Raw genomic sequence first — 14,185 nt, 5'->3', positions numbered from 1 at the left:
GTTAATTATTATATTTAATTTATAATTAATAAAAAAAAGTTTCCAATAATTGTTAATTTTCTTTAATTTTTCAATTTGCATAATATTTTTTTGTGAAAACTTTTCATTAAATTTTTAATTCTTTTTCCAATTTAAACCTATAAAATTGGCAATTTACAGTTTTAAAGGGTGTTCGGCATAATTTACAAGTCAATCAAACTTATTTATAAAATAAAATTTTTAAATAAATTAATATTTTGTTTAGATTATAAATTAAAAAAATTACTTAAAATAAGTAAATTACCGTTCTCTTTTTCAAAAAAAAAAAGGATACCTTTCCTTATAATCTAACAATTTATTTTAAAATTAATTTTTAACTAAATAAAATACTATATTATCTTAATAATTTTTAAAAATATCAATACTACTTCCATTCTAATAATCACAATATTAAGTTATTTTTAAGCTTCTTTCAATTAAACACTTAAATTGTATGGAAGTTATTTTTAAGTATTTTTATTTTTAAATTAACATTTTTATTTTTAAATTAATTTGTAAATTAAAAAAAATAAAATTTAAGTCAAAAGTTAAAAACAAATAATCAAATCAAATACCCTTCAATGGAAGAGATGATATTGATTCAATTCAAATCACCAAAATTTTTATTGATTTGATTTAAAATTGACCAAATTGATTTCAATTCAATTTAAAATTCAAATTAGATCATGACTGTTTTTAATCTTATGTTTTTCCATATGGATTTTCATATTTGGTAATGAATTTAATTTTGTTATCTACTTCTAATCTTCTATCATGATTTCAACATTTTTAAAAGTATAAAAAGTTGAAAGATTTTGAGTTTGAGTCTCCATCTATTTATTTTTAATTCTATTATGAAAAAAATATAATCTTTATTGAATAATAATGGTAATAACATATCACCTACCTGCCAAACTTAAATTTAAATTTTCTATTAAAATTTTGTAATTATTATTACATATCTAATTTGAAATTGAGTTTTATTTATGGTAGCTTAAAATTAGTGTCGTATATTTACATCTTATTATTTCTTTCATAAAATTATCTGAAGTTTTAATTGGGTTGTTAACTTCCTTCTGCATTTTGATACCTGTTGTGCATTTGGCAAAAAAATGCTTAAGCTTTAAACATAAAGTTATCTTAACCTAATTCCCAGAGAGAGCCATAATCCACATTGCAAATTTTATATAGAAAATTATATAAAATAAAAAAAATATTTTTAATATGTAAGATATTCAAATGAGTCAAACCTAACATCTTCAAACCAACTAATTTTCATAAAGTATCAGTTACTGTACAGATGCATGTTATTTTTTTTTTAATTTTTATTTCACAAAAAATATAGCAGGAAGAAAACATATTGTTTAATTATTTTTTTTTTAATTATTTCTTTCAAGAGTAGAAAGGACTCGTATTTGGACTACATCCAAATCGAAAATTGCATTTATTATTAGCAAAATGCTCTTGTTGAATCGGGTTTGTCGTTTCACCATATCCAATGAAATTAGATTTACAGGTGAAGACGAATAGAAGTGGCTAGGTCCCTTTCAATGTTTGTATATATAAGCAAGTTCCAACTTCCAACTACCAGTCTGGCATATATGAATTGGAAGGTTTTTTAGTTTTTTTGGAGCAATATGAATTGAAAGATAAAAACTTAAAGATCAAGAACTGGGTTAATAATTTTTGCACACCCTTGAGCAGAACTATGGACGAATCAGTGGAACAAAGGCTTCTGAGATCAGAAGAACAAGACCCTGCTAATTTGACAAGCAGGATTTGGACTGAGTCTAAGAAGATATGGAGGGTTGCCTTCCCTGGAATGGTGGCTAGAGTGACTTCTTTCGGAATCATAGTAGTGACTCAGTTATTTCTTGGTCACATCGGCGAGTTGCAGCTAGCTGCTTATGCAATTGAACAAACCTTCTTCGTGCGATTTGTTATGGGGATACTGGTAAGATTTTCGTTGTCTTTTAATTCTTTTTCAGTATGCATATATATTCAGCATCAAGACGTTGTCTTTGGCAGATTGGCATGTCAAGCGCAACTGAAACATTATGCGGACAAGCATTTGGAGCTGCACAATACCACATGTTGGGAATATATTTGCAGCGATCATGGATCGTTGATCATACTCTTACGACGATATTGCTCCCTCTCTTCATCTTCGCCACACCAATTTTGAAACTAATTGGTCAGGAGGAGGATATAGCAACAGCAGCTGGAAAAATCTCTCTATGGTTCATTCCTTTCCTCTACTACTTTGTGTTTGGCTTGACAATGCAAATGTACTTGCAATCCCAGATGAAGAACCGTATTATTGGATGGTTTTCTGCTATTTCCTTCGTGATTCATGTGTTTTTGAGCTGGTTTTTTGTGATCAAACTTGACTGGGGGATCAATGGAGCAATGGGTGCGTTGAACATTTCTGCTTGGTTAATTGTCATTGGAGAATTTGCGTACATTTTCGGAGGGTGGTGCCCTAACACTTGGAAAGGGTTTACCACGGCTGCCTTTTCCGATCTCCTTCCCGTCGTCAAGCTCTCAATTTCCTCCGGTTTCATGCTTTGGTGATTATTCCAAGTTTCTTTATTCCTTTCTATAATTTTATCTTAAAAGCAAAAATATTATATATGCATTTCTAATTATTATATCAACAATTTTTTAATTATCTATTTAATTCTTTGATAGCTTAGAACTTTGGTACAATTCTATTCTAGTACTTGTGGCTGGATATATGAAAAACGCAGCCGTTGCAATATCAGCTTTCTCCATTTGGTAAGAATGAATCAGCCTTGTATTGTACTAATTAAATTTAACTTTTTAAGACGAAGGAATTTTCTTTGTTTTCATCCATCTAATTAGAGCTAATTTCTTGTCACAGCCTTAATGTCAGTGCGTGGCAATTTATGATCTGCCTTGCATTCTTAGCAGCTGCAAGGTATTGCTTCTTACTTACACTACCTAGATGAATGGTGAGACCCACTTATATAATAGATGAGATCCATATAATTTGTAATTTGCACAGCGTGCGTGTATCGAATGAATTGGGGAGGGGAGATGCGAAGGCTGCAAAATTTGCCATTAAAGTCGTTCTTTTCACTTCAATATGTATTGGAGTGGTATTCTGGATTTTGGCGTTAATCTTCGGTCGAGAAATTTCATATATTTTCACAGAGAGTGAGGAAGTTGCAGATACTGTTTCAGACCTCTCCGTTCCACTTTCATTCACATTGTTATTCAACAGCATTCAGCCAGTACTCTCCGGCAAGTATATCATTCTCAAAATCAAACCTCTATTAAATTAGGTTTCTAGTCAACTTCCAAGCTCTAAAATACCTAAATTTCTGCAGGAATAACTGTAGGTTCCGGTCAACAAAGTATTGTTGCATATATTAACTTGGGAAGCTATTATGGCGTTGGGATACCCTTAGGAGTTGTGCTTGGATACGTCGCTCATCTTCAAGTCAAGGTAATAAGTAATACCGATTGTCCAAGTAAAGCACACAACTCCAAGTTCGAAAATATTTTTATTATCCAAATTGTGAGGCGCATTTATCACTTGACTAAGCATGCAAGACTCAAAATTTTATCTAATTTGCTAAATGTATCAATCAAGCCACAAAAACAACTTTTTTGCAAAATAGGATTAGGATTAGGCTATGTTCATCAATCCCCTATAAAGCCCATAAACGTGGGATGTTTCACACATTAGGTCACTTGTACTGACTACCTGAATTGTGCTTGCAGGCAACCTACTCCATTTTTGCATTTTTTTTTCTGATATAGTTTTCCGCCGTGGTTCAGGGTTTGTGGATTGGAATGCTGTGTGGAGTACTAACGCAGACAATTATCTTATCTTGCCTCATATGGAAGACTAATTGGGATGAGCAGGTTTGTAAATTAAAGATAGATTTCAACAATTTCTTACTAGACCTAATCGTTTCAAGATACAAACATATGTGGGATTAGAGTTTCACCGTATATCCAATATCATGGATTCATACTAAAGCAGAGTTTATGCTAAAATAGCAATTAAAGTTTGGTACGCATTGGACTAATTTGACCCAAGTACTTGCTTTGTGTAGGTAAAGAAGGCATCAGAACGTCTCAACCGTTTATTTTTGAATCCATCAAAATCTGAAGATAGTTCTGCTAATTCTTAATGTAAAATTTATTTGAAGGAACATTGTTTAAAATATGTGTTGGAAAGAATATTTTTATCTTTTGTTTTTGAGAACAACAACTATTTTTATCTTATATGCTCTCGTTTTTTGCATTGAAGTCTCTTGGATCTTTATTTTTTTTTATTTGCACCATTCATGGAAATTTTTTTTAAACAGCTATTCTTTATCCAGTGAATGATTAAGTATCAATTTTAAACTATTAGGGGAGAGATTGTAATTTGTCAAATTCAAACTCTGCCATCCGCCCTTAAAAATCCCAACTTTATCATTAGTCTCTTAGATACTAATTATAAGATAATTAATAATAATTTTAACGTGGAAAAAAATAATATGCTTTGAATTTTTTTTTTTTAAAATGGATCTTCAATCAATTTAGGTCAATTCCACATTTTTAAATTAATATTATTGATTAATTATTTAATGGAAAAAACATATCCCACCTTAATTGAAAGATTCTATATTATATTAATTTTTTATATTATTATTAATCCTTAAAATTGTTTCTTTAAAAAATAATAATGTCGAACGGTATAGAGTACAATTATTTTCTTTATTTCTTATTTAAAAATTAAAATTTTATGAGAATTTAATTCAATTAATTTTTTTTATCAAGTTTTATGTCTGAAAATTTAATAGGTGAAAAAATTCAGTTCGTTTTAATTTTTTTATTTAAAACAAATAAAATCACAAAAAAATGATTGTATTAGAATTGAGTTATAATTTTTTTCACAAATAATTTTTTTTTCAATGAAATGTATAACTTTTACCAAAAATATAAAAACTTTCACTATATCGAAAAAGAAATTCGGAATTATACATGATTTCCTTTTTTATTATATTTTATTAAAAAAATAAATAACATTATTTGAAATAAATGATTTGTAAAAAAAAAAAATTCAATTGAATTGCCAAATAGTCATATTTCATTTCTAATTGAAAATGAATTTTTTAAAATTAAAAAAATTAATTTTTTTATTTTAAATATAAAATTTAACAAAAAAAAATCAATCAAATAGAATTTTTGTAAAATTTTATATTTCATATAAGGGAAAAAGACTAATCAGACAAAAATCTAATTAGCGTATCAAATGGTTAGAGAATGTAGACAAGGAACCATAATTCACGATAATAATTAGAGAATTAGGATATGCTTAGCAAGTTATACTTACACAATTAAATTATAAGTACCATATGCACCTAATTTTCCATGCATGATTGCATCTTCTCAATCATAGAGGAAAACTTCAAATTGGATTTTAAGCACTACCACTTTTGTTTTCGTCCTTTTGCAAATCTCAGACCCATCATTTTTTAGGTCAAGCATATGATAATATTTCCTTTATTAACAACCAGTCAGCAATTCTGATTTTCAGGTAAGCAGAGAATCCAAGCCAATGGACCAAACTGAATTAAAATTCTCGATTTCAATTTCAGATTAAAAAAAAAATGAAATTGCAAGTTCTTGTCATTTTGATTTTGGTCCAGTTTTTATTTAATTTTAATTTAATCAAATTCAATTGTTAAATTTTGTTAAAAGTTTTTATTTAAAAAAATTAATTTAAACTAAAAATTTAACTTATTTCAATATGAAGAGGAAGCTTCTAAAGATTGTATTAATTCTTATTAAAGAAATGTAAAATTAACTGAGGCTGCGCAAATAGGTACAGGACAACTAAACAACATTCTCATACTAATTTGGGTGATGAATTTTCAGTTTATGAGGGGTAGCATAAGATTCATAATAGTTAAGAAAACCACTCATTTTTTAAAGATAATTTAAATTAATTTAATTTTGTTTACAATTTGAATATATATGTCTGTGTGAAAATAACTTGTCAGACATTTTGGTGGCATTGTATTGCGGACGGTTGGCATAAAATCTTGGCAATTAATAATTAAATATTGATAATGAATGAATAATTAAATAATTAAAAATAAAATATTTCAACTTTTAATAATATAATTATAATTATTAATAAATAATATTATAGCAGTATATATTATATCTGATGTTATATATATTATTTATTATTTTATATATTATTTTAATATCTAAATATGCTACCTTACCTTATTTTGCTGTTATTTATTATTTTAATATTACATACAAAGTGACGTTAGAAAAGTATTATCCGAGTCTATATTTATTATAGTGAGAGTAGAAAAAAATCTTTTTTTTTTTAAGTCAACATTATAAATAAAATTAATTTAACAAATTATTAATTATATTTATTGTTTATAAATTTCGAGGGAATCAATGATAAAACATCATAATATAATTTAATTAAACTAAAACAAAATTTAAGAATGACAATTCCTTAAAAATTATTTTGGGGGGCTTATAACTAAAATAGAATAAATTATTTAGGTATATATATATATATATATATATATATATATATATATATATATATATATATATATATACTCACTAAAAATCTAAGTCACATAGTCTAAATTCTATATAAATGTCCAACGTGGCAAACAAAAAGGTCAAATACTATTTTAGATAGTTAAAAGATCAAGCGAGCTGAGCAAAACAATAAGGACTGAAACAAGACCAAATAAAATATCTTCGATTGTCTAATAAAAGCGAGTAAAAGATATACTGTACAATAATCATGTAAATAATTAAGCAAAATTAGATATCATGTATCAAGCAATAGTCACGCTAGTAAAGAAACAAGAGTTGATTTCATGGAAATGATTTCGGCAAATCAACAAAATTATCTCCATAAACGAAGTAACGATTATATTGTAATCATGTTAATTGATGTAATTATGCTAATACAGTGAATAATAAAGTATCAATTTTAAAATATTAGGGGAGAGATTGTAATTAGTAAAATTCAAACTCTGCCATCCACCCTTGAAAATCCCAACTTTATCATTAGTCTCTTAGATACTAATTATAAGATAATTAATAATAATTTTATCGTGGTAAAAAATAATATGCTTTGAATTTTTTTTTAAAATGATCTTCAATGTCAGTTCCACATTTTTAAATTAATATTATTGATTAATTATTTAATCGAAATAACATATCCCACCTTAATAAAAAGATTCTATAATATATTAATTTTTTTATATTATTATTAATCCTACAAATTGTTTCTTTAAAAGATGATAGTGTCTGACGATATAGAGTGCAATTATTTTCTTTATTTCTTATTTAAAAATTAAAATTTTACAAAAATTTAATTCAATTGATTTTTTTTATCAATTTCTACGTTTGAAAATCTAATAGGCAAAAGAATTTAGTTTTTTTTTTTAATTTAAAAAAAATTATTTAAAACAAACAAAAATCATAAAAAATTATTGTATGAGAATTAAATTATATTTTTTTACAAATATTTTTTTTTTTTCTAAATGAAATGTACAACTTTCACCATAAATATAAAAAATTTCACTATATGGAAAAAAAAGAAGGAATTAGACATGATTTCCTTTCTTATTATATTTTATTAAAAAAATAAATAACTTTATTTAGAATAAATCATCTGTAAAAAAAAATTCAATTGCATTCTTAAACAGTCATGTTTCATTTCTATTTCATTGACAATGAATTTTTTTAAATTAAAAAAATTATTTTTTTTATTTTAAATATAAAATTTAACAAAAAAAAAATCAATCAAATTAGATTTTTATAAAATTTTATATTCCATATTAGAGAAAAAGACTAATCAGAAAAATATCAAATGGCAATGGAATGTAGACAAGGAACCATTATTCATGATAATAATTAGAGAATTAGAATGTGCTTAACAAGTTACACTTACACAATTAAATTGTAAGTACCATATGCACCTAATTTTCCATGAATGATTGCAACTTCTCAATCATAGAGGAAAACTTCAAATTGGATTTTGAGCACTACCACTTTTGTTTTTGTCTTTTTGCAAATCTCAGACCCATCATTTTTTTGGTCAAGCATATGATAATATTTCCTTTATGAACAACCAGTCAGCAATTCTGATTTTCAGGTAAGCAGAGAATCCAAGCCAATGGATCAAACTGAATTAAAATTCTCGATTTCGATTTCAGATTATTAAAAAAAAATTGAAATTGCAAGTTCCTGTCATTTTAATTTTGGTCCAGTTTTGATTTAATTTTAATTTTATCAAATTCAATTGTTAAATTTTGTTAAAAGTTTTTATTTAAAAAAATTAATTTAAACTAAAAATTTAACCTATTTCAATATGAAGGGGGAACTTATAAAGATAGTATTGATTCTTATCAAAGAAAGATAGAATTAATTGAGGTTGTTCAAATAGGTACAAGTCAACTAAACAACATTCTTATAACAATTAGGGTTATGGATTTTAAGTTTATGAGATGTAGTATAGGATTCATGGTAGTTAAGAAAATCACTCATTTTTTTAAAGACAATTTAATTTAATTTCGATTTCAAATTGAATGTGCATGTCTGTGTGAAAATAACTTGTCAGACATTTTGGTGGCATTGTATATATAATCATGGTGTCAGGCTGAACAATAACAACAAACCAGGTATTGCAAAGGTTCACAACAAATCATAACAACCCAACAAGCCGTTTATATAAAAACAGTGAAGTCAAAAGGCTCTCAATAAATCTTTCATGGCTAAATAATCTGCTTCACAACATTTTATGAATCGAATTCTAATCATTTGGATTTAGATTATTTTGAATATTACAATGAGAATGAAAGTTTTAATTCATGATACAAAATGTAATTAATTTAAAATTAATTATTTCATGATAGTAACTAGCCATTCAATCTTTCTTGTGTGGCATTCTCGGCACTTGATTCTTCTGAAGGCGATACAAAATGTAATTAATTTAAATTAATCATTTCATGATTGTAACTAGCCATTCAATCATGCTATATTATGATAAAACATCATAATATAATGTAATTAAGCTAAAACAAAATTTAAGAATGACAGTGCCTTAAAAATTTCTTGTACGTAAGATAAGAAATACATATATGATGATAAAATAATGGAAATTATTTTGGGGGGCTTTTATATATATGTGTGTGTGTGTGTGTGATATTACTCACCCAAAATCTAAGTTAAATAGTCCAAATTCTATACAAATATTTAACGTGACAACTAGAAAGGTCAAACACTATTTTAGATGGTCAAAAAATTAAGTAAGCCAAACAAAGCACCATGGATTAAAATAAGATCGAACAAAATACCTTTGATCGCCCAAAAGGCGAGCAAAAGATATACCGAGCAATAATTATGCTAGTAATTAAGCAAGACCTTATCTCATGTATTGAGCAATAATCACGCCAATAATGAAGCAAGAAGGGATTTCATGGAGACGATCTCGGCACATCAGCCAAGATTACGTTTCTAAAAAGCTAATAAATACTAACCAAGTAATCAAAAATTAAGTACGCATATTTTTATTTTCAAGATCTCATTACAATTTTCCCCATATTCTCGTATCTAGTTCTTTGACTTAAACATCTAAGTAACTTTCTAGAAGGCTACTCACCTCATTTTTTCTCTTTATTGTAGGTTTTCGTGGCATTAGGATCAGACCCAGGAACTTTTAGTAGCATTATATATACATGGTGTCAGCCTGAGCAATACCAACAAACCAGATATCCCAAAGGTTCACAACAAATAGTCATAACAACCCAACAAGCCATTTATATAAAAACAGCGAAGTCAAAGGCTCTTGATAAATCTTTCATGGCTAAATAATTTGCTTCACAACATTTTATGAATCAAATTCTAATCATTTGGATTTAGATTATTTTGAATATTGCAATGAGATTGAAAATTTTAATTCACGATACAAAATGTAATTAATTTAAAATTAATCATTTCATGATAGTAACTAGCCATTCAATCTTTCTTCTATGGCATTTTCGGCACTTGATTCTTCTGAAGGCCTTAAGAACCAATTATCAAGACGTTCCGATGCCTTTGTCACCTACATAAAGGATTTTTTTTTTTTTTTAATATAATGGCAGTCAATGAAAAACAGTAGATGCATTCATGATCTGATGGCTTAATCTCATTCATATATAGTCTCTCAACTTTAGGTGGTTGTATCATTTAAGTTCATTAATTTTAATTGGGCTAAAGCATTATAAGTGGTATACTAAATCAAAACAGAATTATACAGTTGAATTGGAGCATTAAAAGTGGTATAAGAGTTGGACTCCCTCAATATGATGGTAGTTCGAGAATGAGTGACAAAACTATGTAGTCAAATTGTGGCATTACATAATTGGTATTTTAATTATTTTTCTCTAGATAATAAATTTATTTTGTAGAGTTGAATTTAAATTTAGCGTTCTTTAATTTTATAAAATTATTTTCCCAACTGAATTCATTTTGCTTCAAATTTTATACAAATCAAAATGAATTATAAATTACTTTGTGTTGGATGAGTTCGGATTGAATGGGCAAGTTGAGTTGGGGAATCAAGTTGACACCTATAATTATTTTCATGGTTACCCAAGTGAAGCATAAAAGATGATATTTTTTTACCTGTTCATCCCAATTGGTTCTTGACGTAATGTAGCCAAGTACCGTAACTTGCATTACAACTCCAATTATCATCCCAATCCATATACCCTACAAAATGAATGAAAGAAATCTCTTCAACAATTACAATTTAAATTCATCACTCTTACAAGAAATTAAAATTTCTTACCTTAGTTTCCAGATGAGCCACATATCCAAGAATAAGTCCAACTGGCACCCCAAAAATGTAATAGCTGCTGATGTTAATGTATGCAACCATACTCTGTCTACCTGCGCCTACTGCCACCCCTGAATTCAAAAATTGATTTGCATGCTAGCGATAAAAGATTAGAAGCTTCAAGCAAATAATAGATCTAAGTGTTTTCAACTTTTATACACCTGTAAGCACTGACTGAAAGCTATTAAGCAAAACGGAGAAGGCAAGTAGGGGAGAGAGATTGAACACAGCATGAATGACTTCTTTTTCATTAGTGAACAATTTAGCAATTTGTCTATCAAATGCTAAACATACTACGAAAAAGAAGACTCCAATGCACAGTGAAGTGAAGAAGATGACTTTAACAGAAAATTTTGCAGCTTTAGCATCCCCTCTTCCCAGTTCATTTGAAACTCGCACACTAAACAGTGGGGAAGGAAACCCATCATTAGTGTGTGTGTGTGTGTGTGTGTGTGTATAATTAATTAATTAATTAAGTCCATCAGCATAGTAAATGTTGTACCTGGAGGAAGTTAGGAATCCAAAACATAGCATAAATTCCCAAGCTGTGATATTAAGGCTGCATGCTCATTTTGATAATATTCATTTAGAACGCTTTAAATAGGTAAAATCCTTTATTAATTAAGAAATTACTTGTTATAATCTTACCAAATGGACAGGGCAGATACTTGAGTTGTTGCATTTTTCATGTATCCTGCGAAGAGGACTAAAGCAGCATTGTACCATAACTCTAAGCTAGTAAAGGAGAAGCCATGAGTAAAAGAAAAATGGAATATTAGAGAGAGAACTTGCATTTAAGCAATAGAAGCGAAACAGAGTTTTTCTGAAGTTGCATAAGTAATAGTGCTTGGGGAGTGTGAAACTCAAAGTAACAGTAGGAAATTCTTGCCTCGACCAGTAGCCTGGAGAAGGAAACGGACTTACCAAAGCATCACACCTGAGGAAATTGAGAGCTTTATTACAGGAATTGGATTAGTGAAGGCAGCTAAAGTGAATCCTCTCCAAGTATCAGGACACCAGCCACCAAAGACATAAACTAGCTCTCCAATTACGACCAACCAACTTGAAATATTCATAGCACTCATAGCTCCAGGAATTCCCCAGTTCAGCCTGCTCACAAAAATCCATGACAATAGCACATGAAGTACAAAAGAGTAAGCAGAAAGCCACCCAACAATCATGTTCTTGAGCTGAGTTTGCAAGTACTGTTGTATGGTAATAGCCAAGGAAAAGAAGTAGGGAATAGGAATGAACCACAGAGAGATATATCCAGCAGTTTTGGAAATTTCTTCTTCCTCACCCAGTAGCCTGAAAATTTTCCCTGAGAATATGAAGACAGGAAGCAATATTGTTGCAGTGATAAGATTGATGATGCAAGATCTTTGCAAGTAGATACCCATCATGTGGTATTGTCGTGCTCCAAACGCTTGCCCACAAAGAGTCTCAGTGGCACTTGACATTCCTAGCTACATAAATGCATCATGGGAATTAAAAATCATGTGAAGATATATTTTAATCAGATACCATGTTCTTGGAAAGGTGAAAAGAGGAAAAAGCTGCAAGAAAAGAAATTTAAAAGAAAAAGTCTCTTTACCAATATCCCATTTGCAAATCGAATGGTAATGATTTGGATGAGTGCATAACCTGCAAGTTGTAGTTCCCCAACATGTCCAATGAAAGCTTGTGTTACCACAAACATTCCAAATTGTGTTACTCTTGCTAACATAGCAGGAAATCCAACCTTCCATATTTTCTTGTTTTCTACCAAAATCCTCCCTTTCAAATCATTAGAATCTTTTTCTTCTGATCCAAGAAGCCTCTCTTCCATTCTCTACTTTCTCTATAGCTGTTATGAAATTATGAATCACAATCTAGTCTATATATAGATCGACTTCTTCTGTACAGTAGTTTACGATAAAGACAGCCTCCCCTCCCTCCACCAAGTTTTTTTTTCAAAGAATAATTTATGATAAAATCTGATAGAAGATATTATGCACATCAAAAAATTTGATGACTTGACAAAGTAGCTTAGCTAGATTTAATATATTCTTTAATAATAATAAATATGCTCTCTTATTGTTGAGGGTTATTAGAATTTTTTTTTATTAATCAATAAGATTGATTTAGTCTAGTCTGATTAAATTTTGTTTAACGTTAAACGCAAATAAAGGAGACAATATAAACATTTTTGTGTAATAAAGGAAATGTTGATTTATAGATTTAAGAAGTTATTTCCTAAGCAATTATTCTAATTAATTAATCCACGTGGTTAATTATGATTTGTCCAATTCACAACTACTCTTGCTTAATCTAATATATGCAAACGCTTTTATATATAGGAAGAAAATAAAAAAACAAAATCATTTGGCAAACCACTATTAGAACACATGAACCGCTTCTTATAGAATCATAAAAGATTTATATAAAATGTTAGAAGAAAGAATACAAGTAATGAAGGAAAGAATTATGTATTTATCTGTGTCTTATTTACAGAGATATTACATCTATTTATACATGAGAATATGAGCTAATTTAGATAAGAATAATAATTGCTGTAATTATGCTACACAAATCTCCTATAATCATGCTAATTGCTATAATTATGCTAACACTCCCCCTCAAACTCAAGGTGGTAGCACAGGTGCCAACTTGAGTTTGCTTAAGAGATCCTGAAAGCGAGCGGAAGGATGCGTTTTGGTGAATATATCAGCAGTTTGGCTGACAGAGGAAGCAGGAATCAAATATATGGTGCCATGAGCAATATGATGACGTACAAAATGACAATCAATTTCGATGTGTTTGGTACGCTCATGAAATACATAATTATAAGAAATCTGTATGACACTTCTATTATCGCAATGAATAATTGTGGCAGAAGAATGAGTGACACCTAAATCAGTTAGTAACCACCGTAATCAAAGTAATTCAGATGTAGCATCAACAAGAGCACGATATTCAGATTCTATGCTAGAACGTGCAACAACAGTTTGCTTTTTGCTACTCCAAGAGATAAGAGAATTTCCCAAGAAGAAATAATAACCAGTTGTAGAGCGACGATCCGCCGATCACCGCCCAATCAAAGATCGAGTAGCGGATAATACTAGGGAGGAGGTAGCAGAAAAGTGCAAACCATGAAAAAGAGTGCCTTTGATATAACGAAGGATTCGAAGTACTACAGAGAAATGAGTTGAGCGAGGAGCAGACATTAACTGGCTGACTAGATGAACAACATATGAAATATTAGGTCGAGTAACTGTGAGATAAACAAGA

General features: G+C 28.9%; 2 protein-coding genes across 5 annotated transcripts; one reads left to right on the top strand and one right to left on the bottom strand.

Moving 5' to 3' along the window:
• Positions 1-1,603: 1,603 nt before the first annotated feature.
• LOC110636894 (protein DETOXIFICATION 24) lies at positions 1,604-4,302 on the top strand. The gene is made up of 8 exons (XM_058144413.1): positions 1,604-1,972; positions 2,047-2,588; positions 2,710-2,796; positions 2,903-2,959; positions 3,047-3,285; positions 3,372-3,490; positions 3,826-3,912; positions 4,107-4,302. Exons 1-8 carry the CDS (start codon positions 1,727-1,729, stop codon positions 4,182-4,184), a joined length of 1,455 nt encoding a protein of 484 aa, XP_058000396.1. The 5' UTR covers positions 1,604-1,726; the 3' UTR covers positions 4,185-4,302.
• A 5,526-nt stretch (positions 4,303-9,828) lies between these two features.
• Positions 9,829-12,906, bottom strand: LOC110636900 (protein DETOXIFICATION 24). Of its 4 annotated transcripts, XM_058144410.1 has the most exons (9): positions 12,510-12,906; positions 11,840-12,381; positions 11,564-11,650; positions 11,418-11,474; positions 11,235-11,315; positions 11,077-11,096; positions 10,868-10,986; positions 10,702-10,788; positions 9,829-10,138 (listed from the first exon to the last, which is right to left on the bottom strand). In XM_058144410.1, the coding sequence occupies exons 1-9, from the start codon at positions 12,741-12,743 to the stop codon at positions 10,043-10,045; spliced, it is 1,323 nt and encodes a 440-aa protein (XP_058000393.1). In that variant the 5' UTR covers positions 12,744-12,906; the 3' UTR covers positions 9,829-10,042. The 4 variants fall into 4 exon arrangements, with proteins under 4 accessions (XP_058000393.1, XP_021642476.2, XP_058000395.1 ...); XM_021786784.2 differs by having other exon boundaries at positions 11,077-11,315; XM_058144412.1 differs by having other exon boundaries at positions 11,077-11,315; positions 11,840-12,236; positions 12,510-12,903.
• Between the last annotated feature and the right edge of the window lie 1,279 nt (positions 12,907-14,185).

The sequence above is a fragment of the Hevea brasiliensis genome, chromosome 3, assembly GCF_030052815.1.
Source record: "Hevea brasiliensis isolate MT/VB/25A 57/8 chromosome 3, ASM3005281v1, whole genome shotgun sequence".
In the NCBI taxonomy this organism is placed as follows: Eukaryota; Viridiplantae; Streptophyta; class Magnoliopsida; order Malpighiales; family Euphorbiaceae; genus Hevea; species Hevea brasiliensis.
Note: the sequence above shows the minus strand (reverse complement) of the source record. Positions and strands in the feature narration are given on the sequence as shown.

Excerpts from the sequence above, each read along its gene's own strand:
- LOC110636894 (XM_058144413.1), top strand. The coding sequence starts at position 1,727 with ATGGACGAATCAGTGGAACAAAGGCTTCTGAGATCAGAAGAACAAGAC. Across the intron at positions 3,286-3,371 it reads CATTCAGCCAGTACTCTCCG|GAATAACTGTAGGTTCCGGT; the intron begins GCAAGTATATCA and ends AAATTTCTGCAG. Across the intron at positions 3,491-3,825 it reads TCGCTCATCTTCAAGTCAAG|GGTTTGTGGATTGGAATGCT; the intron begins GTAATAAGTAAT and ends GCCGTGGTTCAG.
- LOC110636900 (XM_021786784.2), bottom strand. The coding sequence starts at position 12,743 with ATGGAAGAGAGGCTTCTTGGATCAGAAGAAAAAGATTCTAATGATTTG. Across the intron at positions 10,987-11,076 it reads CTTTCAGTCAGTGCTTACAG|GGGTGGCAGTAGGCGCAGGT; the intron begins GTGTATAAAAGT and ends TTTTGAATTCAG. Across the intron at positions 10,139-10,701 it reads GAACCAATTGGGATGAACAG|GTGACAAAGGCATCGGAACG; the intron begins GTAAAAAAATAT and ends TCCTTTATGTAG.